Raw genomic sequence first — 23,226 nt, 5'->3', positions numbered from 1 at the left:
CATCCATCTTTAAAGATGTCTTTCAGTCATTTGAAAATGACCTTGCATTTCAGTTAGACACTGGCTCAGGTGTGCTGGTTCACTTCGTGCTTGGATCTGTTTGCTCTTCAGACCTGTGTTTGGTTTTTTCAAGGTCTCAGTTTTGCTCCTGTAGGCAGTGTTTTTCCTCTCTTTCAGCACGTTATTAACAAATATCCATTAACTAAAGGAGATTGATTGTGTTGTCAGCCCCTGTCTCCAGCATTCGTTTTCCTGCCTGAAGAGGCTGCTGCTGGGCATGCACCAGGGTGGGTGCTTGTCTTCTTTCTGCATTTGGGTGGTATTTTCTATTCCTTTTTATTTATTTATTTTTTTTCCTTTTCTTTTTTGGCACTGGGGATTGGACTCAGGGGTGCTCTACCATGGAGCTACACCCCAGTCCTTCTTATTTTTTGTTTGGAGGCAGGGTCTTGCCAAGTTGCTGAGGCTCGCCTCCAACATGCGATCCTCCTGAGTTGCTGGGCTGGCTGTTGTGGGCCAGGCGTCCTGCTGCTGCCTTTCACCGTGGCTGTCCAGGAGTTGGCCTTCACCCTGTGCTCCTGTAGGTGCTCTGTCTGCTCCAGGTGCAGTTGCATCACACACCAGCTCCCTGCTGTGCTGCTGACCTCATGGGCTCGTGTCTGCCTGCAGCCCTAGGGGTGTAGTGGTTTGTGTAGACGTTGCCTTCAGCTCTCCAGCACCCCTCTGTGATTCCATAGCAGATCTGGTTAGACCTTCTCAGTCTGTACGTCTTTTTCATGTTTTCAACTCCTAGTCTTTCTCAGATGAGCAATTCTGATAAATCCATCAGGTCACCAGCACTTCCCAGTTGTGACTAATTTTATGTGAGTGTGTTAGAGATTTTATTTATTTATTTTAACCTTTTATTCCTGTTTTAAAGAAACCTGCCTGACCTGTTTCATGGCCCTCGTTTGCCAGCTTGTCTGCCAGCTTGTCTGCCTTGTGTTTTTTCCACTTGGTCTCTGCTGTCTCTACTCCAGTCTGAATTCCAGCCTCTGACTGTGCCACCTGTTGCTGGTGGCTTGGACTGGCTGGTACTCACAGGGTCTTGCTTCCTCCCGAGTTCTGTTTGATTCCACGTGTGGGAATCTTGGGGTCCTGGACTGGGGATTCGGGAGAAAAGAAAATGTTACTAGAGTCTGTTACTGGAGTTCTGGGCCAAAGACCTGGACTCTGGGGGTCCCAATAAACCCAGGCTGACCACCCCAAAAACCAAGTGGAAAAAGTAATGGGGAAACAAAGGAACGTTCATCAGTAGGGCCAGTCGATCAGGTGTTTCAGCCCTGACTTCAGGGTACTAGGTGAGCTTTAGGTTTGGCTAAAGAGAGCATTGGCGCAGGGGTCCAGCAGTGCTTGTTGGGCTGTGGTCTCAGATCTGGTTCTGCAGGTGGCTCTGGACCAGTCCTTGTCCCTTGAGGGCAATCTCCATTTGCTGCTGGTATTTATCTGTCCAGCTTGCAACGCTAGAGGGACATTCGGGATCCCGCAGAGTGAGTGCCCCTGCTCCAGGGGCTGCCGTCCTGGTGACCTGGCAGGGTAAGGGCAGTACTTGAAGCCTCCTGGGGGCTGCCCCATTGGCCTTGAACAGGACCTTATAAAGCTGGCAAGGGAATTGTTCCTGCAGATCCCAAAAGTTTCTTAGTTATTTTTATTTTGGCATCCTGAGTCTTGAAGGGAACAAGCTAAGTTAGGTGAGTTTATAGCTAATAACGGTGTGTTACCAGCCTTTAGGTGAACACTCCTTGAATGGGGAGCATGCGCACAGGCAGAGCTGAGCAGGAGTCAGGACAGGTAGAGATGAAGGCAGAGGTGCCAAGCTCCACCTGCTTTTACTTACCCACAGGGCGCTTATAGGACCAAAGGAAAATCAGTGCAAAGGCAGCTTCAGTTCTGTTTGAAAGGTGCTCCCGAAGGTCTTCAGAGCAGCTTTGGAGGCTGTGTCGAGGAGCAGGGCTCGGGCACAGCCAGTGGTGGCACACACCCCTGCAGCTTGCTCCCCTCCCCCATTTTCCTTTGCCCCGTAACACCAGTCCTGCGGGAGCTGTTGTCTACTTCAGCCCTCCTGAGTCTGGTGCTGGGAACTGGTGGGCCTCTCACTGCACGGCTGGCCCTAGGCCACTGAACGGTTTCCAAGCTCACCTGCCTTTCCCCCTGGCCTTCTGTGGACATTCCCGTGTGGTTGGAGTTGGGCGGCTCAAGGACACTGGCCTGAGAGGCTGGACGGTTGCACCTGGTGTGAAGTGCCTTGGGGCCAGTCGGCTTCACAGTGCAGCTTTCAGAAGCTGGAGCAGGCTTTGTGCAAAGGCTGGCAGGTCAGGTCTGGCTCAGAGTGCATCCTCATGCTCAGCTCAGCCTCTGGAGGTCGGGGTGGCAGCAGGCTTTGTGGGTTGGAGCCCTCACCCACAGGGCCACTTTGACTGCAGGGAATAGCTTCATTTCTCCGCACCTCAGAGGTTTTTTTTTTTTTTTTCCTCCATTTTATTATGAAACTTTCAAATGTAGAGCCACATTGAATTTGTCAGTGACCAGTGTGCCTTCTACCTAGATTCTGCTATTCAGTCATTGCACACACAGCCAATTCATCTTTGTCACAAGCTACTTTATATATGTTATCACATAGTTATTTTGTCCTTACATTCCTATACGTGGCCATTCATCCATCGGAATTTTGATGTGTTTTGGTATACATTTCAGATACGAGTACACTTCAACATGCATATCATTAACTACAGTTTGCTGTTTGCTTATAGTTTTTGTTTTGGTATAAAATTTATGCACACTGCACAATTAAATGCACAGATGTTAAGAATACTTGTACTAAATGCATAAATGTTAAGAATACTCATATTGAATCTTGACAAGCACATTCAGGATATGGAGCCTGAGCCTCATCCAGAGAATCCTTGCAGCCAGTTCCCTCCCAGCCTCACAGGGCAGCCACCACCCCTGTTTCCCCACTGTAGCTTAGTTTTACCTGTTTTAGAGTTTCTTATAAACATACTCTACACAGTGTGTATTCTTTTATGCAAGGCTTCTGCTTTGGTTTGGATGTGAGGTGTCCCTCAGAAGCTCATGTGTGAGACAATGCAAGAAGGGTTAGAGGAGAAATGGTTGGGTTGGAGACCTTAACCCAATCAGTGAATTAATCCCCTGATGGAATTAACTGAGTAGAAACTGAAAGCAGATAGAGTGTGGCTGGAGGAGGTGGGCATTGGGCGCATTCCTTTGGGGCATATATTGTATCTGGCAAGTGGAATCACTGCTTCCTGATCATCATGTGAGCTGTTTCCCTCTGCCGCACTTCCACACTCTTCCACCATGATGTCCTGAGAAACAGAGCCAGCTTTTCGTGGACTGAGACCTCTAAAGGTGTTTTTATTAGGTCTTCTAGTCACAGCAGCAAAAAAGCTGACTAAAACAGCTTGGTTTCTTAGTGTGATGTTTTGAGAGTCCAGTCTGCTTGTTAGTGTTCTGTGATATGAATGTAAGGTGTGTCTTCAGTCTTGCATCTCTTATGTCACATGGATATCTGACCTTGTTTTTTTCTTTTACTATTAGTAAAATGACCATAAACATGGCATTACAAACATTTTTGTCAACATCATTTCTTTTGGAGTTGAATTGCTGGATCTTACAGTAATGTGTGTCATTTTATACAAAAGTGCCATCTCTTTGCTAAAATGACAGTGATATTTCATGTTCCTTCCAGTAATGTGTGAGAGTCCTGGTCACTCCACCTGTCCCCAGCTTTGGGTGTTCGGTCCCTGGTAATCTGTCTAGCAGATGTGCAGTCGGATCAAACACGGTTCTTACTCACTTTCCTGAGTGCTGCTTGCTGATGGTTGAGTATCTGTTGGATGTTGTGTGTCTTCTTGTGAAAGTCTCCTTGAACCTTTTTGCTCGTTCTGTCTTAAGCTGTAGGACTTATTCCCTCCCCCTCTGTTTTTTCTTACTGTGCTGAAACGCACTAACGTATAATTGGCCATCATAACTATTTGCAAGCATACAGTTCAGGGTCACCAGCATGTTTGTAGCATGCGGCCGACCACCTGCCTGATGTGTCTGTCATTTGTAACATGAAACTGAACCATTCATTCAGCGCTTACTCCATCCACACCTCTGCCCCGAGCTGGTGACTTTTTAATGTGTCCTGGGCCTTGGCCGTGTTTTATGCTTCTCTGGTGTTTCCTTCCAATCTTTGACTGGTCTGTTTTTTTTTTTTCATAACTGATCTAGTTATTGTTCTACTTCCTAATGAGGCGGGGGATCGTTGAGAATGTTGAGGGAGGTCAGGTATCACAGCACAGGGCAGGAGCCCTCCTGAGTGATGTCTGCTGAGTGTCTGTTTGAGGGTTCTGGTGATTCCAATGATGGCTCTTATTAGGTAGAAATAAAAGCATCCTGTTTAGGTTCTACTCCCTTCCTGTTCCAAGTGGGGAAATAGAGTACAGGAAACAATCTTAATGTTGTCATTCCCTATTGGAATCTCATTCATGCCCACTTTGTATGGATCACACAGGAAGCAAGGTGCCAGTGGATGTATTCACGTTGGAGTGTTCGATTCTAGTCAGACGATATTATGTGCACATGGTTACAGTAAAAGCTGTCCTAAATGTGACTACCAGGGTAAGAAATCCTCAACTGGATCACTAAACGTTGTTGACCCATTTTTAATATCCTGAAAGAGATTAATCACATTCTAAAAATAAACTGGAATCTTGTGACACTATTTATTGTAGGTCAGGAGTCTGAAAAATACGTTTTGATGACAGAACTTACCACTCTTAGGAACAAGAAAAATCAGACTTTCCCTTCACTGTGTAACATTGTATTTCTCTTTCTCTGCTTGGCTCTCACTGGTTAAAGTTGTTTTTGATTGCCACCCTTTTGCAAATGGCAGTGGCCATTAATTTCCAGGTCTGTGTCCATGGTTATTCAAGAGCTTGCCACATTGGTTGAATTTGCCTTGATGATGCTGAAGTCATGTGGAGGTCATTTGACACTGTTGACCTCTCAGCCAGTGGGACACCTGGATCTGACACAAAGTCCTCATTGTTCACTCCTATAAACATATTTAACATGAATATATTCACCTGTTATTTGTAAAAAAAAAATACTAAACAATCAATGGTTTATTTAACAAAAGAGTTCCAATAGGAAGTTGAAGACGACACCAAGTCTAGAACCATAGCTTAGCTGTAGTGTGGAAATATGTGAGGTGCCAGCTGTTGGTGAGTCTGTTTTTTCCAGTTTATTATTTGTGTAAGATTTCACTCAGATTATTTAATAGCAAAAATAGACTTCTTTTATACTGTTTTGGCCTTGAACCTACAGTTAAAGCATATTTTGAAAATTGTAACCCAGTGTGGTTGCATACACTCATAATCACAACTTGGGAGGCTGAAGCAGGAGGATCATAACTTTGAGGCCCGCCTCAGCAACTTAATAAGGCCCCAAGCAACTTAGTGAGACCTTATCTTGAAATAAAAAGGTCTAGGGTTCTGACTCAGTGGTAAAGCATCCCAGGGAGTTCAATCCCTAGTGTGAAAAGAAAAAAGAAATCGCAACTCTAAGAGTGAAATTTGAGTTTAAAACCTGACAATTTTAGCTGAAGTGAGAATGGTCAGCTTCCTTTTTCCAGAAAGAAGATAAAATTGTATATATGCCCAGGAGACCTGGAAGCAGGTGGGGAAGGAAAGAAGGTACTGGAAACAGGGTTGTTCAGGCTCTGTTGTGTACATGTACAGGGTTGGCATAACAAATCCCACCAGTATCTGTAATCATGCACCAGTAAAAAAATTAGGTGCAGGTCTATCTTAGTAGGAGGCAGATTTTCAGAATTTCTTTGGTAGATTTAAGAGTGTTCGCTTCCCTCTTTCCATGCCTGTGCATCTCCACGATTCAGAGAAGCTCTTGTGATCAATGAAGACTCAGGTGAACTGGGTTATATTATATCATCCAACCCATATTTCTTGATCATTCTTGTACATAAAAGACAGAATGGGAAGGCAGCCGAGGTTGTGTTCTGGTTAACACCTCTCCCTGGCAGTGTTTTCCGTCCACCTCGGGACTTCTGAGACCTCGCTGTGGTAGGAGTCCTCTTCTTCTGAAAGGCCTGTACGCTTGCTGGACCTGGAATTGGTGAGCTGTCGGAATCCCAGCTGAAGAGAGAACACAGCGAGAGCATGAGTCCCAGGGGAGGCTGTGGAGCTGGCCTGCGACTCAGTGGGGCATTGGGTCAACAAGGTGTGGCCACCACTGCTCTAGTCACGTGAGTCTGCCCTGTGACAGCCATGGGGGCAGGCACACGGAAACCTGTGTTTTAGGGACCAGTCAGGTTGGTGTTTGAATTCTCTTTGGCACTTGCTTATGTGACCCAGTGTAAATTAGGTTTTGTGATCTTTATATGTAAACAGTGCTAATAAAACAAACCCTGAAGAGTCGTGAAGATCAGAAATGATGAGGGTAAAGGTGAGCTCCGGGCCTGCCCTGGGAGGTCTCCCTAAGTCGTGTGTGCTTCTCTGCCAGCATCTTGGTCCTTTTCTTCAGGGTTTCTCTGAGGCCGTAAGATGGCAGCGATGATCATGCCCTGTATGTAGTTGGCTTAAGGAGGCCCTTGTGCTTCTGAGCATATGCTCGTGCCCACGTCTGCCTGCTTCACAATGGGGTGCAGTCCCACATCATGGAACAGTAGGGGTACATTCTGAGAAGTGTGTCTTGAGGTGATTTTATTGTGCCAACACCCCAGAATGCACTGGAAGAACTAAGACAGTGCCAGTCCTCCACTGTCACGCGTGCATCGAGCCACTAACTGAGATGTCATCAGGTAGCATGCAACTGCGTGTGTATGTGGGCCGAAATGCCTGATAAGTGTCATTTATCTTGCAAATGAAAAAAATGAATTCATCTGGGATTAGTAGAAGATGTAGTCGAGACATGTTTCACAAGGGAAATGGACATAAGTGTAAGCAACCCTGAGTAGGAAGGCACCACTTCGGTATGTGGCCCTCTCAGGGGCTTCAGAACACAGTCTAGACGTGCATGGGAGGCAGCCAGCAGGTGTTTCCTCTCCTTCCCCGAGAGAGGTACAAGGCCATGAGGCTGACGTGCCCATGTGTGCCATCTGTGGTCAAAGCCCTTTGCAGAACATGCGAATCATTTCAAAGCACAGGGTGTTCCAGGCCAGGGTCAGCAGCCCTGATGGTCCAGAGTAGTAAACTGGAGCTGTAGGAAAACCCCCCCTTGAACCTGAAGTCATGTTCCTTGGAGATTGTTAAATCATCATTGACCCTTTTTGCAACTCATGAATTCAGTTCTGAGGAATGAAGTACAAGTCTGGACCATATTCTCTTACCTGTGAATGGTGTCTAGGAATCGCAGTGACTGATCTTTCGGACAGTTTTCTGTTTTCCTCAGCATGTCGTCAAGGGTCTGCAGCTTTCATGGAATCTGTACCAGACAACAGAGCCACCAGCTAGCTCTGGGGCTTCACCTTTTGCAAACACCTGCCTCTGTGCCTCCCTGTTTTTGTATTCAGTGAGAAAGCTGCTCTGGTGCAGACACTGAGCTTTTACATTTGGATCTGTTTGTGGTGCAGAAGAGCAAGCTGATGGAAGTATAAGTGATTCTACTTCACCTCCTGGGTTGAGTGATTCAGTTCCAGTTGTCAGTCTTGAGTGTCTGCTGTACAAATTCTTTTTACTTGTCAGTCTCATCTATAAAATATCCACACACAGAAATACCCACTCCCCAGTGTGTTGGCTGTTTATCTGTTCATTTGCTCGCTTATTCATGTAATCAATGTTTATTGACCACTCAGGTCCAGGGGCCTGGGCAGGCTATGAAGCAAAGGCATTGAGAGCATGGGTTTCCTGCACTAGGGACAGGACAGCCTTCCTGCCCTAAGAGAAAGGAATCTGTGAGAGGGAGATGTGCACAGTGACTCAGGAAAGTGAAACTGGCGTGTGGGAGAGCGCCACAGTGAGCACTGTTGAACACCTAGGCGGCATCAGCAGGCCTGCTGAGGTTGGCATCAAGAGCTTAAGGTGAGGTGGTACTGCGTTCTCCAGCTGCTCAGCTGCAAGTGTGTACGAGTTGTTGGGTTCAATGTAGGTTAGTTTTACCAAGCAATTAAAATAGGTAAAGGGGAGACAGGGAAGGTGGTGATGAAACCTCATAAGATAGACTGAGACTGCTGTGAAGTGGAGCCAGCGAGCGGGGTGGAAGTCACAGAGCCAGAGTGCCAGCAGGCTCAGCTGGCAGTGAAGAGCTCGGGGTCTGGAGGGTTTTTCAGGGCAGCAGTCAACATACTATTTTCTGTAAAGGACCAGAGAATAAATAAATTAGGCTTCAAGGACCAAGAGTCAGAAATCAAAGGTATTGTGAAAGATGTTCTGCAGGAGATAAGGCACATTCCCACAGAGTTTTGTGTTGGTGCAGTTGGTGGTGTAGTGGGGTGAAGTGTTTGGTGGTCCGGATGCCCTGGGAGGGAGGCCCTGATGCCCTGCGAAGGGGTGGTCCAGACACCCTGTGAGGGAGGCCCAGATGCCCTGTGAGGGGGTGGTCCAGATGCCCTGTGAAGGGGTGGTCCAGACGCCCTGTGAGGGGGTGGTCCAGATGCCCTGTGAGGGGGTGGTCCAGATGCCCTGTGAAGGGGTGGTCCAGATGCCCTGTGAGGGGGTGGTCCAGATGCCCTGTGAAGGGGTGGTCCAGACGCCCTGTGAGGGGGTGGTCCCGATGCCCTGTGAAGGGGTGGTCCAGACGCCCTGTGAGGGGGTGGTCCCGATGCCCTGTGAAGGGGTGGTCCAGACGCCCTGCGAGGGGGTGGTCCAGACGCCCTGTGAGGGGGTGGTCCAGACGCCCTGCGAGGAAGACTTGGAACCACACCCATCCTCGGGGTCATTGCCCATGTTGCCCTCAGTGCCCATCTGTCAGGAGTATGTTCATGTTCCAGCTCTAAAGAAGCCTTCGTGGGTACAGCTGCTCACAGGCCTTGAGGCCAGTTCATCAGCATTTTTATGGAGCATATTCGTTGCTGGGAGGCATCTTTGACATTCTTATGGACCCTGCTTTATGTTAGACTTGAAGCATGTCCTCACTTTGCAGATCAGTTGCATACAATCAATAGTTAGGTGGAAACACCTCAGTTGCCCCGATAAGTATGTACATTTTCTTGACTTTTGCACTAAGGTCCCCAAAATGCTGCAGAAGTGTAGTCATAGCTTAGAAAATACATCTGCTGCAGGTTTTCATGAAAACAGGTCTCATCCTGCTTGGTTTTGCTTCTGACCCTGTGGGAAGGGTGCAAGGGAACTGATTATTCCTATGGTCCAGGTGCATGACTTGTTTCTAAATCCCATGTAAGCCAGCATACATGATCGTGAGCTTCTTTTAGCAGGAGATTTATTTCTTCAGTTGTTCTTGGTGTCACTCATTTTATATCCAGAATCTGGTACAGTTGTTGACAGGCACTTGGCAGATGCTGTGGAGTGCCTGGGTGGAGTCGGTCTTCTCTAAACAGCCCCACTTCTTCTCCTTGCAGGTGAAGAGTGACTACATGCTAGAGATAGCAGACCAAGTGGACCAGGAAATTGCTTTGAAGTTGGGTTGTCTAGAAATACGGTAGGTGGTAACTGTACATTGAGGTCTTCATTCATCAGTGGTTTTCATTATTTTTTTTTTAATTACCAAGTATTTTCTTCACAAGATTTTCAGTAAAATATTAAACGAAGTATGAGAAGATTCCAAATTACTTGCTTATTATTTAGGTGACCCCTGTTGCTATCCTTTAACAACGCAAGCGTTCTGTACATACACATATCAATTTATGTCTTTGATTTTAGGCGATCATACTGGGAGATGCGTGGCAACGCACTGGAAAAGAAGTCTAACTATGAAGTGTTAGAGTAAGTATTTCACCCCTAACTAGACCCCTAAGTATTCAGAACTGAATCACTTCTGATCTTAAAATTAATTATTAACTCAAATACCATGTTTCTAAAATGTATATCTGGAAAAGGACAAGTTTTTAAAAAATTCTTGATGTCATTAATTTTGTTAGGAAACATTTAAATTTGTTGGTAGATGTCATGCTAATAATGTGATGGCCTGGAAGCATTAATGCACTTGTGTAGATTTAATCATGGGGAGTGCGCGTCACTTCTGATCTACATGGAATTCTAGAATTGCCTGTGCACTGTTGCTCATGTCCTCTGTATAAGTTTATTTAAGGATTTCTTTCTTTTTTTTTTTTTCTTTACAAATGGAGTTACAGGGGTTACTTGTTGCTCGTGCATCAGAAAATTTAAAATACCTAAAGGTTTCTTTGATAATGAAATTGATTCCTATGTTAGACTCAGATGGTTTCACATACTCGCCAGCTGAACTGAGCTTATACCCTGGCAGCTGTGGAGTTCTGCACTTCATATTTTTGATAATTCAGCAGAAACTCATTGATATTTGTTTTATCTTTGTAAAGATAAAACATTTACAGTAGTGCGACATTTTGCCAACACACTTCCTACTCTGTCATTACTGAAATTCTGGCATTTGAGAGATGCCAGTAAAAACAGTGAAGGCTCTCCATGTCTCCTCTGCTGTAGTAAAGACTTCACATGGCTTTGTATTTCATCTGGACCTTCTGGGCATGCCCATCTGCTCTCTTGCTGTGAGTTTAACATCCCTGTTTTGAGATTAGGATTTTGCAAGGGAGGTATTGTCATTTAAAAATAAAAGTAGAAGTAAATAGTTTTTGAAAACTGTTACAAAGCAGGTAAAATCATTAGAAGTAATGATGGGTAATAGTAGATAAAACAGTTGTTTTGGGTACTCACTAAGTGTCCTCTGGACCCGTGGTGGCACGTGTGTGCACATGGCCCTGACAGGCCGTCTAGTGGCAGTGCTGCAACCTAATGCGCCAGGGGCCTTGGAGCTCAGCACCTCACTGTTACAGTGCTGTGGCCGGTACTCAGCGAGTACTCGTGATGGTGTGTGCGTGTGAAGATACCTCACCTGTGCTGTGCCTCTTAACAAATGAGATACATGCAAAATAAATTGTTTGACGTAAGTGAAGAACTGTTGAGATCAACTGGGTATCTTACTAGTCACAGTTATTTTTTTTTATTTTCTAATTTATTTAATTTGCTCTAATTTGTTACACTTAAATGAAATTTTTCCTGTCCTTCAGCAGCTGGTGAGGTAATAATGATACCATTGATGACATTAAAATATTAAACCTATCATTCACTGTGGTTTGGATCTTTTTTTCAAAGGTTGCCACATTCTTCAACTTGAAAGACTTTCCTTAATGCTTAAAGTACAGATTGCCAGATCCGAGGAATCATTGAAGATTTTAATGAAAACTATTTTTGTCTTCATTTCAAAAGGACATTCAGGAAAAATAGGAGTGATTTTTATCACCTTAGTGGTTTGCTTGGTTATCTGTTTACTTGTCCATGAATTCACTTGACAGCCATCATTGAGCACCTTTTGATACCTTGGTAATAAAGTGCTAGAGATTGAGAACTCAGTAATAAAAAATTATCACCCTGGGTAAGTTCATTGCTAGATGAGAGGGTCTCAAGACAAGTCAGCAAGATCATAGAACAGCGTGCAAGAAGCTGAGGTGTCAGGGTCAGACCTCAAGGTCTGAGTGGTCCCACTGCAGAATGGCATAGGCTGGCCTGGCAGCCGAGGGAGCAGCTCAGACTGTGTGTGTGATGGGCAGAGGAGGTGCCTGTGGGCTGCAGTCCCAGGAGGCAGCTCAGCATGCCTGAGGGTGGAGGATCCCTGGACATCTGAGGGAGAGAAGGATTGTGTCTGTCAGGCCATTAACACTCGCCAACAAGCACCTGCACTTGGCCCTGGAGCCTTGCTGAATCCTTGAGCCATAAGAAGCAGGACAGTCACCTCAAGAGATTTGTGATTTAGATTCTATACTCACAAAACTGGAATTATTAAAGAAGGTTGAGAAGGAAACAAAAAATCAAGAGACTCTTGAATCTTTCCATGTGGGGAGCAAGGAGTCTCCTAGTAGGGGTGGAGCAGCAGTCACAGAGCTAGAAGGAAGGGAAGGGCTGTTGCCCCTGGTTTCCTGTCCTGAGCTCCAGTAGTGTAGTCGCAAAGAAATGCCTGGGCGTGCTCACTCTCAGTTCTGAGGGAGCACTCGTGTGTTTTAGGGGAAGAGGAGAGGGAAACGTGGGCTCACTGCATCTGCCATGAGGTCACTGACCCCAGCAGCACCAGAGGTGGTTTCTCACACTGTTCTCCAGGGTGCCTCGCTCTACGCATGAGCTTAGAGGCTCTCCTAGCACTGGCAGAAAGGACATGGGAGCCAACTGAGGTGCTCCCAGTGACAGAAGTGGGAAGAATTCAAGCGAGAAATTAAATGTACAGCCTTTGACCGTGAGCCCGCGTGCATAGTAAATACAGCGGGTCCTTGCGAAGGCATAGTGGAACGCACAATGTGAAGTGGTGTCTCCAGAACGCCCAGTACTTTTTGTAGATATCCCTGCCAGAGGTGGTGGAGCATGAGCCTATCCCCAAGGCCTGGGCTTGCTTCAGAGAGTACCAGGTGAGAGGGAGCGGGGAGGCCGTGGGGAGGCACAACTGACGCCGCCTGGAGGAACTGGCAGGCCCTCAGCCAGGTGTTCAGGTCAACACCAGTGGTGACAAGTCTCATTGACAGGGTGCCACTGTGACGCAATGTGTTGAGGTGGCAGTCCATCACTGTGGTCTTCCTCTTAAGTCTTACCCCAGTCTATCATGAGAATAACTCTCAACAAAACCCAGTTGAGGGTCATTTTATAAAATACCTAACCCTTACTCTTCAGAACTGCCAATGCAGGTCATCTGGAAAAAGGCAAGCCTGAGAGGCTGGCAGTGCCAGGTTGAGCCTGCAACAGAGACCTGATGTTGGGAGCAGCGTGCTGCCCACATAGGAAGCTGGCTGGGAGAAGGGACATCTGGAGAAGTGTTCACAGGTCAAGTGTGACCAGTGTACAGAGTGATACAAGATGTTGACAGCAGGGCACCCGGGTATGAGCAGTTGAGCTGTCATCTCTGCAACTCAGGAAGTGTAGAACTACTCTGAAATGTTTATATCAAATTTTAAATCTGGCGGGACAAGACTCCTAAAGTGCAAGAAGTAAAACCAAGAATCAATAGATGGGATGGAATCAAACAAAAGCTTCTTCACAGAAAAGGAAACAAGCAAGAACATGAAGAGAGCCAGGTGCAGTGGCACACCTGTAATCCCAGTGGCTTCGGAGGCCACGGCAGGAGGATCTCAAGTTCAAAGCCAGCCTTAGCAATTTAACAAGGCCCTAGCAACTCAGCGAGACTGTCTCTAAATAAAGTATTTTTAAAAAAGAACATGAAGAGAGAGTCTATAGAATGGGAGAAAGTCTTTACCACCTGCACCTCAGAGAATCAATCTCCAGGGTATATAAAGAACTCAGAAAACTTAACACCAGAAAAACAAATAACCCAATTAATCAATAAATGGGCAAAGGAACTGAACAGACACTTCACAGAAGAAATATGATTATTCAACAAATATATGACAGAATGTTCAACATCTCTAGCAATTAGAGAAATGCAAATTAAAACACACTGAGATTCCATCTCACTCCAGTCAGAACGGCAATTATCAAGAATACAAGTAGCAAGGAAAACCAAGAAAGCAGATAGGCAGCTTCTCAGCAAGGTAGATGAGAGGGTTGTACTTACTGAAATTTAAAACTGGGCAGTCAAAGCAGATCAGGGACTTAGGAGGTTGGATATAATAAAATGAGGAAGAAATCCTCAGCAGCACAGCCTCTGCCCCAACTGGGCCAGAAGCACCAACCAGAGCAGCCCCTCCATGAATATAGTGGAGGGATAAGGGAATTCGGCATGTCTGAGTGTGAAGCATTTAGAGATCAAGGACATTGCTGGGCAAACCTGAAAGAAGCGCCGCACAATATCAGTGAGCAGGGAAAGAAGACGCCATCTCTCCAGGAGGTGAGGACTAAGGAAGGAACCATTTTGCAACCGCTGCACAGGGGCCAACAGCTGAAGGGGCCAATTGCTGGCAAACTCGAGTTTGGCCCAAAATATGGGCCCAGTAAACACACACTGCATGGCATAGAGTGTGCTTAATTGACCAGAAGAAAACCAGACATGGAGAGAGGTTTACACAGGGAACAGCTGGTCATGGAAACCCACCCAGCTCTACCCCTCCTCCCAAATCCGATAGCTTGCAGAATCAACTGGAAGAGACACATCTGAGCAGGAACTTGGAAGAACAGGGGTGGAGAGATTGTTTGGAGACTGAACCCTAAACCGGGACCAAAGGTGATGTAGGAGACGAAGAATCGGGTCCACCACCACACGAGTGGGACCCAGGGGAGATCCCTGGGGTACTGTCTTCCAGCTGGACCGGCACAGACTGGGTGCCGGAGATGCGCTGATTCAAAATCTCCAGACCAGTTAGCACTCAGCCAAGAGCCAGGAGCCTGCCTAAGCCTGAACCCTGCCTCAGGAACTCTGCCTACCCGATCAGCTCTCGCATCCCAGCAATCTGAGGGTAGAGCATCAGGCTCCAGATGACTCCACCCAAAACTGCTGAAAAGAGACGCCGAGAATATTTCGAACCCCGACTGGAAGAATTCTTTTAACTTTTCATCAAGATCATTGTTTTAAAAGTTCTTTTTCTCTGTTTAATTGTGATTTGAAGGGTACTTTGACATTTCTACATACTCATGTGTTTTTTGTTTTATTTTGTTTTGTTTTTTCCCTCTCATTTCTGGCTCTTTTGAAGCCAATTATTTTTCGTGGATTAGTTTTTTTGTAAACTAGGATGTTTGGTTTTACTTTATATATTCTTTTTTTGTACCTGTTTCCCTTGATTCTTTGTTTTTCTGCTAACAACCAATCTCTGTTTTTCTCCCTTTCACTCTTCCTTTAATCTTGTACTTCGGTCTTCTCCCCTGCTCCCTCCTAATCATCAGATCCTGTGCTGCTTCTGTTCTCTCCCTGTCTACCTTTTGCAATTATAAACTCTTCTGCAAACTTGCCGTTTTTATTGTAGGCAATAACTGATCATATTATATCTGTTTATTGTGATAATTAACATTGTAGACATCATAGTAGGAACTGTTTGGTTTAATGCTATATATTGTTTGCATTGATCATTGTTATTATTTGCTTCCCCATAAACAGTGAAGTACTGAAAACCTTCAGGGACACTGCAAGTCCACAGGGTAGATATTCTACTGCCTCAGACTCATACTGTTAGATGGGTAACCACACAAACAACATGGAAAGGCAAGGGAACAAACACCCCAAATAAACCAAGATACTCCCATTATAGAATCCATCAACACCACAGTGGAAAAAAATATCAGAGAAGGAGTTTAGAATGTACATAGTTAAACTGATCTGTGAAGTAAAGGATGGTACGAGCAATGAAATCAGAGAGAAAATACAGGAAGTGAAGGACCACTTCAATAAAGAGTCAGACTCTGGGGGAAAAAAAAAACACAGAAATCCTTGAAATGAAGGAAAAAGTAAATCAACTTAAAAATTCAATATAAAGTAACACCAACAGACCACTTGGCAGATAGAACTTCAAGCAATGAAGACAAAATATATAATCTTGAAAATAGAGTTGACCATGGAGAAAAGATGTTAAGAAACCATGAACAGGACTTCTAAGAACTATGAGATAACATGAAAAGACCAAACTTAAGATGTTTTGGGATAGAAGGAGGTAAGGAGATACAGAACAAAGGAATGTACAATCTTTTCAATGAAATAATATCAGAAAATCTCCCAGACCTAAAGAATGAAATGGAAAATCAAATACAAGAATCTTACAGGACCCCAAATGTACAAAATTACAGACCCACACCAAGGCACATTATTATAAAAATACCCAACATACAGAATAAGGATAGAATTTTAAAGGCTGTGAGATAAAAAATATCAGATTATATATAGGAGGAAACTAATTCGGATCTCAGCTGATTTCTCAACCCAGACTTTCAAAGCTAGGAGGTCCTGGAATAACATTTACCAAGCTCTGAAAGAAAATGGATGCCAACCAAGAATCTTGTATCCCACAAAATAAAACTTCAAATTTGAAGATGATATAAAAAGTTAAACATGATAAACAAAAGTTAAAAGAACTTGCAGCTAGGTAGCCTACTACAAAACATTCTCAACAAAATATTCCATAAATGTGAAATGAAATTTAAAAAAAAGTGTGAACCAGCAAAGGGAGGAAGTACACTAAGGAATAGTCAGTCAAAGGAGAAACTAATGCAAATTGAAGGAAATAAACCCAAATGACCAGGAATACAAATCATGTCAGTAATAACCTTGAACATTAATGGCCTAAACTCATCAATCAAAAGACACAGACTAGCTGATTGGATTAATTAAAAAACAAGACCCAATAATATGCTGTCTCCAAGAGACTTGCCTCATAGGCAAAGACATCCACAAACTGAAGGTGAAAGGATGGGAAAAAACATATCACTCGTGGTTTATGTAAACAAAGCAGAGGTTTCCGTCCTCATATCAGATAAAGTGGACTTCAAACCAAAGTTAGTCAGAAGGGATAAAGAAGGACATTTCATACTGCTTAAGGGAATCATACATCAGTAAGACATAATATTTGTGAATATGCCCCAAACATTGAGCATCTATGTACATGAGACAAAACCTTCTCAATTTCAAGAATCAAATAGACCACAACACAATAAGACTGGGTGACTTTAACATGTCTCTGTCACCACTGGATAGATCCTCCAAACAAAAACTAAATAAAGAAGCTATAGAACTAAAAAAGAAAATTGGTAATTTAGACTTAACAGACATACATGGAGTATTTCATACATCAATGACCGAATATAGTTTCTTCTCAGCAGCACGTGGATTCTTTGCTAATATAGTCCATGTTATGTAAGCTACCACATATGTTGGCATACAGTTGTAATATTACCTATGCTTTTAGCATCTGTGTGGTTTTGTTTGTTGGTTTGTTTGTTTGTTTGTTTTGAACAGGGATTGAACTCAGGGCACTCCACCACTGAGCCACATCCCCAGCCCTATTTTGTACTTTATTTAGAGACAGGGTCTCACTGAGTTGCTTAGAGCCTTGCTAAGTTGCTGAGGCTGGCTTTGAACTCGAAATCCTCCTGCCTCAGCCTCCCAAACTGCTGGAATTATAGGCATGCACATCACACCCAGCCAAATGTGTGGATTTAAAAAAAAAAAAAAGCATTTTTTGTTAAATCTTAACCTTGGTCTGAGAAGCGCCTCTCGACTTGTGAGCTGTGTTGGTGCTTGAATCACGAGTTTCAAAGGTTCACAAGGCAGGTGAGGCCTGTGCAGTGAGCATGCAGCCTGCCCCCTGCTCCGCCGCGGACGCCGCTGTGCTCGCTGTGTGATCGTCTTCACAGATGTTGGCGTGAGTCGGCCTAGGAGTGTCTTGATGTTCGCCTCTTGAAAGGCTGGGTCGGGGGAAATGTGGCAGCCAGCTTGCTCTGCAGGTCTGCCAGGCTCTGCTCTCGTTGGTTCAGTGTTCCTGTCTTGTTGGTGACTGACCCTTGTGCAGCTCAGTGACCCTGTGCTGACTGACATGGTGTCTGTGTTTGGTCCAGAGGCCTGTTTGCCCTCTTCAGAATGCTGTTGCTTGGGTTATATTTTCCATTTCTCACTTTCAACTTTTCTATTTCCTTAGACTTTTTAGATGTCTTCATTGTAAATACTGTAGAATGGGATTCTCTAAACTCAGTTTGCCAAATCTTCCCTCTAACTGATAGGCCTAATGCATTTCTATGTCTGTTAAGATTAATGTTCTGTACTTGTTCTTGGCCGCAGGTGTCCTAGAAATAGATTCTGTGTGTGTGTGTGCGCGCGCGCGCACTCGCTTGCCCTAGTTTGTTTTCTTCTTCCAGGTTTTCTTCTCTGATGAGTTGGGAATTTATGAACTCTTTGTACCCTTTCATTAGTTGCCCTTACACTTCACCTTCCATACTAGCTAGACACATCTAGATTTTTAAATGATATGACCTTCTCTGAAGAGATGCGAAGACCTCGGAGCACCTTAAGTCCCTCCAGCTTACATGCCAGTTTTTCTGTTAATTCAATCTTTTCTTAAACTCCAAACATAAGATGTCATTATTACTGTCCCCGTAGTTTGTCATTTTATTTATTTATATTGTGTGGGGGCTACTAGGGGTTGAACCCAGGGTACTCTACCACTGAGCTACACACCCAACTCTGTATTATTACCTAACATTTTAGTTTTGAGACAGGGTCTCACTGAGTTGCAGAGACTGACCTTGAGCTTGGGAGCCTCCTGCCCCAGCCTCCCCTGTTGCTGGTATTGCAGTTGAGCCCCTTTGTGCCTGGCCTTCATTTTATTTCTTAAATGTTCTTTGTGTGCCTCAGGCTACCTTTTGGTGTACTTTTACTTCACATGTAACATCCAAAGTGTTGTATTTTCTCAACGTTGTGAAGATAACATTCTGTTACAACTGCAGAGAGTTCTGTTGGCATCTCTTCCTGGTTGCTTTCTTTTAAGATCTTTCCTTATTGTGGGTTTCTCTAATTTTACTCGTGTCTTGGGCCTAGATTTCCTTTCGTGGACCGCATGAGGACATGGCTTGCTCCTCCTTCTGTGGATTCATGTGTTCTTCTGGAAAACGTATCTGTGATCTTGTTTAATTATTATTTCTCGTTTCCTTCCTTTCTCTTGGTAGCAGTGTGCATGCAGTTTTTCACCTTAGCCTTCTGATTTCTTTATTTCCTTCCAGCAGTCTCTTGCCAACACGCCTTGTCTGTCTGGCTTTCACCTACGCTCTCGTCTGCACCATGGAGGGGCTTGGCTCTGTCCCGTGGTCTCTAGTGCACATCTCTGTGCAGAGCTGTCTGTCCATCCTGTTTTCCGTGCACAGCTGGGTGTGCTGTTTGGCAGTAACTGCGGGGCACCAGCAGCGTCTGAATCTGCTGTGCACCCGACCCTCACTTAATCCCCCGGTGGCCCTGGACTGGTCGGGCAAGGCTCCAGGCTTTGTTTCTCTCCACTGGTGGCTTCGAGTGAAAGCCAGGAGTGGCCCCACTGCAGCCCTGCTCCATGCCCAGCTCGATGCCGCCCGCAGTTCCCCGTAGCACGTGCCTGTGCCTGTGACTGCCTCATATTTCTCACAGTCTTCCTCTTTCTTAAAGTACATTCTTTAAGTTTGTTAATATTTAGTTTTTGGTGGTAAAAGTCTACTTCTGTCTGTTTACAGTCCTGGGGATTGAACCCAGGAGGGCTGTACTATTGAGCTGCACTCAGCTAAGCTGCCAGGCTGGCCTTAAATGTGCAGTGCTCCTGCCGCAGCCTCTGAGTCCCTGGCATTCCAGGCGTGTGTCACCACACAGCTTTCTGGCTCTGTCATCTTGTGAATTTGTGTATTTCCCACATGGTCTCAGTTCTAGCTCAGTGGTTGTATTTTCTTGATACTTTGCACTGCCAGGTTTTGCCTCCCACCCACCTGCTCAGGTGCTGGGAGCCTGGCAATGCTCTGGGCATGGTGTCGCTGTGTGACTAGCCTGCAGGAGGACTGAGGACACTCTGCTCTCGTGCCCAAGAGCAGGGTCAGCAGCACTTTCTCTGTCTAGTGTTTGCTAGTGACTTGGAGCCATTTAGGAATTTGTGGGTTTTTTAGTACAGAATTATACATGAGTATATAATATTGCTTGTTCCTTATCATCTTCAGGATTCTCTTTCTCCTTGCCCATTATAAAAAGTCATTAAGTAGTTGATATAATTGACTAGAAATTTTAAAGGTAAGCTTGGTGATGCACAACCTGGTGCAGATGACCCCTTCAACTTCACCACATTTCAAAATAGCTAGTTGAGAGTGTTTAGATATGAGGCCTGTCTTCAGATGATGGGACACATACCTTCTAGAACCTTCTGTATTTTTTCTGTAAAGAAATTCAAATTCATCATTCTTTCTTTGTCCTTCCAAGCCTGGTGGAACCAAGGTGCCTCTTTTGTAGGTGAAGAAACAGTAACGTGGCAGAGAGGCCCTAGGCTCAGCTCTGGCACCCTGTACCACCAGGAAGCAAGCATAGCACAGAGGAGTCTTCGTCTACATCTTCTGAGAGCAGGAGGCCAGGGACAAAGGCAGCAGCCAGGAAGCCAGGCTGCTCCATCCTCTCTCCTGCACCGCTGGCAGTGCCAGCAGACCAGATGCTGAAGTGCCTTCCCAAGTGGTGTCAGAGTGGAGGAGGCTTAACATGACTGTCCTCCAGACCAGAGCTCCACAGTGTGAAGTGGCCACAGTGAACCAGTTAGCTTTGCATTTCTCCTCCCAATTGATCGGTTCACCTTTTTCCAGAAATTGGATCATTTTCGCACGTAGAGTCTTCGTGTGTTTGTGTGATTGTCTTTGTTCCTTCGTAGGATGTGAGCTACATTGGTGGAGGGGTTCTACCTGTTTTCCCCACACTTGACAGAGGATCTGACATTTATCAGGCATTCCATAAGAAATTTCTAGAATGAATAAATATGTGACTTAGAATTAGCTGAGGAAAGTGCTGGGGCGTAGCTCAGTGGTAGCTCGCTTGCCTGGCATGTACGTGTAAGGGACTGGGCTCTGGCTCAGCAGTAGAATGCCTGCACAACCTGAGCTCAGTCCCCGTCATTGTGGAAAAATAAATAGCATTAATTTATTTAAGGTTAATTATATTTGTGATTTGTTTTCATTTTTTTTTCTATTGTCTTTCTTGTCAGTGGTAATCCAGTGCTTTCTTTATGCCTGGAATCATATGGAAAGAAGGGGATGCTGACAGAGTTGGCAGGAGTTGCAAGTGACTTCCCTGAGACATCTTGTTTGTCTCTCATTAAAGCAAATCCTAGACAGCCAGTGTTCCTCAGCCATTGGGCTCCAGATTCCTTTTCCCTTGCCATTTCACAGTCTAGTGCTTCCTCGTGACCTGGGGAGGCTGCTGGATGCTACCCATCACATCAGTATTCCACCCTGTGCAGTGGGCAGAGATGGACCTTCTCTTTCTCTCCCGTTTCAGGACACAAATGTGTACATAGTGCTTTCCCTTGGAGAGACCTTGATCTCACCTGGCCATGTGAGGAGCTGGGGAGTGCAGCATTGTGCGTGGCCAACAGAGTTCTTTTCGTTAGCCAGGATGGAGGGGAGAATGTCATGAAGAGAGAGGTAGGACTCCGTATTGCAGGTAGAGAATTCTAACACTTCACCAGTTTGTAAGAGGCGTAATGTATAATTCTGAAGTTAAAGGACTTCCGTACTATTTTTAGATTAAAGATTCAAAATTCTGAGAGTTTTGGAGAGAAGAAAAGATAGGGATATATGAGAATACATATTTAAGTTGTATTTTGAAGTTAGTTTTGGTTGTTTTTTTTTATTTTTATTTTTTGCCAGGGCTTTAAATATTTGAGGAGTCATGTCCAGAATGTATTAAGGTCACCAGATGAGCCCAGAGTCTTCTAAGAAATATTACTGAAAGAGAAAACAGAGTTGTCCTTGACATTGAAGAATAACTCACAGGGCCAGTCACAGTGACACACCTATAATCCCACCCACTGGGGAGGCTGATGCAGGAGGATTGCAAGTGTTAAGGGCAACTTAGTGAGACCCTGGTCTCAAAAAGGAAAATGACCAGGGTGTAGCTGAGTGGTGGAGCACTGCCGGCTCAGTCCCCAGTGCCCACATCGCATGCCTATTTCCTGTTCATATGCATACAATGCCCATTCCAGATGAGGCCTCTGGGGCCTGGCATGCTCGCGTCTGTGGACGTGAACGCATGTGCAGGACAAGGGCTAGGCTGCAGTGACTCCTCAGCCCCTGTGCATCCTCGAGTGTCCTCGACTGACTGGGCTCTGAGGGCAGAGTGTGGCGCACACTGAGCTGTCTTCCTGCATGGTCTGTTTTGAACAGCCAGGGGCAGGCGACGGGGCTTGTGTGGCACTCCTCTCAGGGCACAAGTGTGTGCTGCTTGCCAGAACCACCGAGTGGTTGTGGGAATCGCAGAGCTTCAAGGGAAAGAGAAGCAGCCCCCATCAGTCAGCAGTGGTCTGGTTATTTCCCTCGAAGGGCAGAGTCAAGTCAATCAGGAGAGCTCTGGGGCTGGATGGAACTCGGCGGTAGAGCACTTGCCTAGCCTGCCTGAGGCCCTTGTTTCCTTGTTCCTTGTTCCCATCCCCAGGACTGCAGAAAGTAAAAATGAAAAGGGAGGCTGTGTTCTGGCTTAAAGTGGTCATGAGAATCACTGGAGGTCCCAGACACCTGCACCTCAGGAGCTGTGCTGTCTGGTTGAACTTGTGTTCTGTTGCCCCTTGTTCATGCTGCACTCTCCTGGAGAGACGAGAACTCCACAGTGGCTGCTCCCTGCCAGGGCCTGATGGCACTCTCCACTGGACGTGTGCTCTGAGAAGCACATGAGCACAGCTGTCCTGTGGCTCAGGTACAGATAGTCGGGGTCCTAGAGAGCAGACCCCGGAAACCCTCACCCCTGCAGGAGAAGGCAGGGAGGGGAGCTTGGACGCCCCCAGCTGCGGGACCCACGCCAGTCCCTTCTGGCCTGCCGCAGGGTCCTCCCCACCCTGCCGTGCCACACTCTGCGCCCGCTGTCTTTCTCAGTCTGGGAGCCTGTCCATTCATCTCATCCCCAGCCCTTGCCCAGGCTCCCTCAGGCCCCCAGTGCTGTTCACAGAGGCCGCTTGCCCGAAGTCTTGGAGTCGTCACCTGGACCAGCCCTGCCAGTCTGTTTGGATGGTGATGGGAAGATCCTGTGTCTGCCCTGTCCAGTTTGGTAGCCAGTAGCCACGCAGGGCTGCCAAGCACTTGAGAAACAGTGACTGGGAACACGAGTCTATATGTGAGTCTAACAAATGGAGGTATAAAAGGCTGCACATAGCCAGGTGCTGCACTGCTGGACAGCACAGTTCTCACTTCATGTTAACGGGCTGCTATTTGTGTGTGGCTTCATAGGTCCCTCTGGACTGACGTGAGACCCTAGTAACTGATGCTCAGGTTTGGGAATCGGGGTTCGATGGAATTCTGAAAGCTTCCTCTGAGCTAATTTCTTATCAAAGTAGTTTAAGGGCATTTAGGATATACTCTTTGATAGTTAATAATGCAGTGAAGATTAGTAAGAGGCCAGTAGTTT

General features: G+C 45.7%; 1 protein-coding gene across 10 annotated transcripts in view; it reads left to right on the top strand.

Annotated features, from left to right (window-relative positions):
- Positions 1 to 23,226, top strand: part of PTK2 (protein tyrosine kinase 2) — a 254,857-nt gene that overhangs the window by 112,569 nt on the left and 119,062 nt on the right. For all 10 annotated transcript variants that reach the window (XM_079106752.1, XM_079106751.1, XM_079106749.1 and 7 more), the window contains 2 exons: positions 9,581 to 9,660; positions 9,882 to 9,944. In XM_079106752.1, coding sequence (XP_078962878.1) covers positions 9,581 to 9,660; positions 9,882 to 9,944 — 143 coding nt within the window. The remainder of the gene's footprint in view (positions 1 to 9,580; positions 9,661 to 9,881; positions 9,945 to 23,226) is intronic.

This window comes from Sciurus vulgaris (genome assembly GCF_902686455.1).
Source record: "Sciurus vulgaris genome assembly, chromosome: 1".
In the NCBI taxonomy this organism is placed as follows: domain Eukaryota; kingdom Metazoa; phylum Chordata; class Mammalia; order Rodentia; family Sciuridae; genus Sciurus; species Sciurus vulgaris.
The sequence above is the reverse complement of the archived record's forward strand: the minus strand, read 5'-3'. Positions and strand labels throughout refer to the sequence as shown.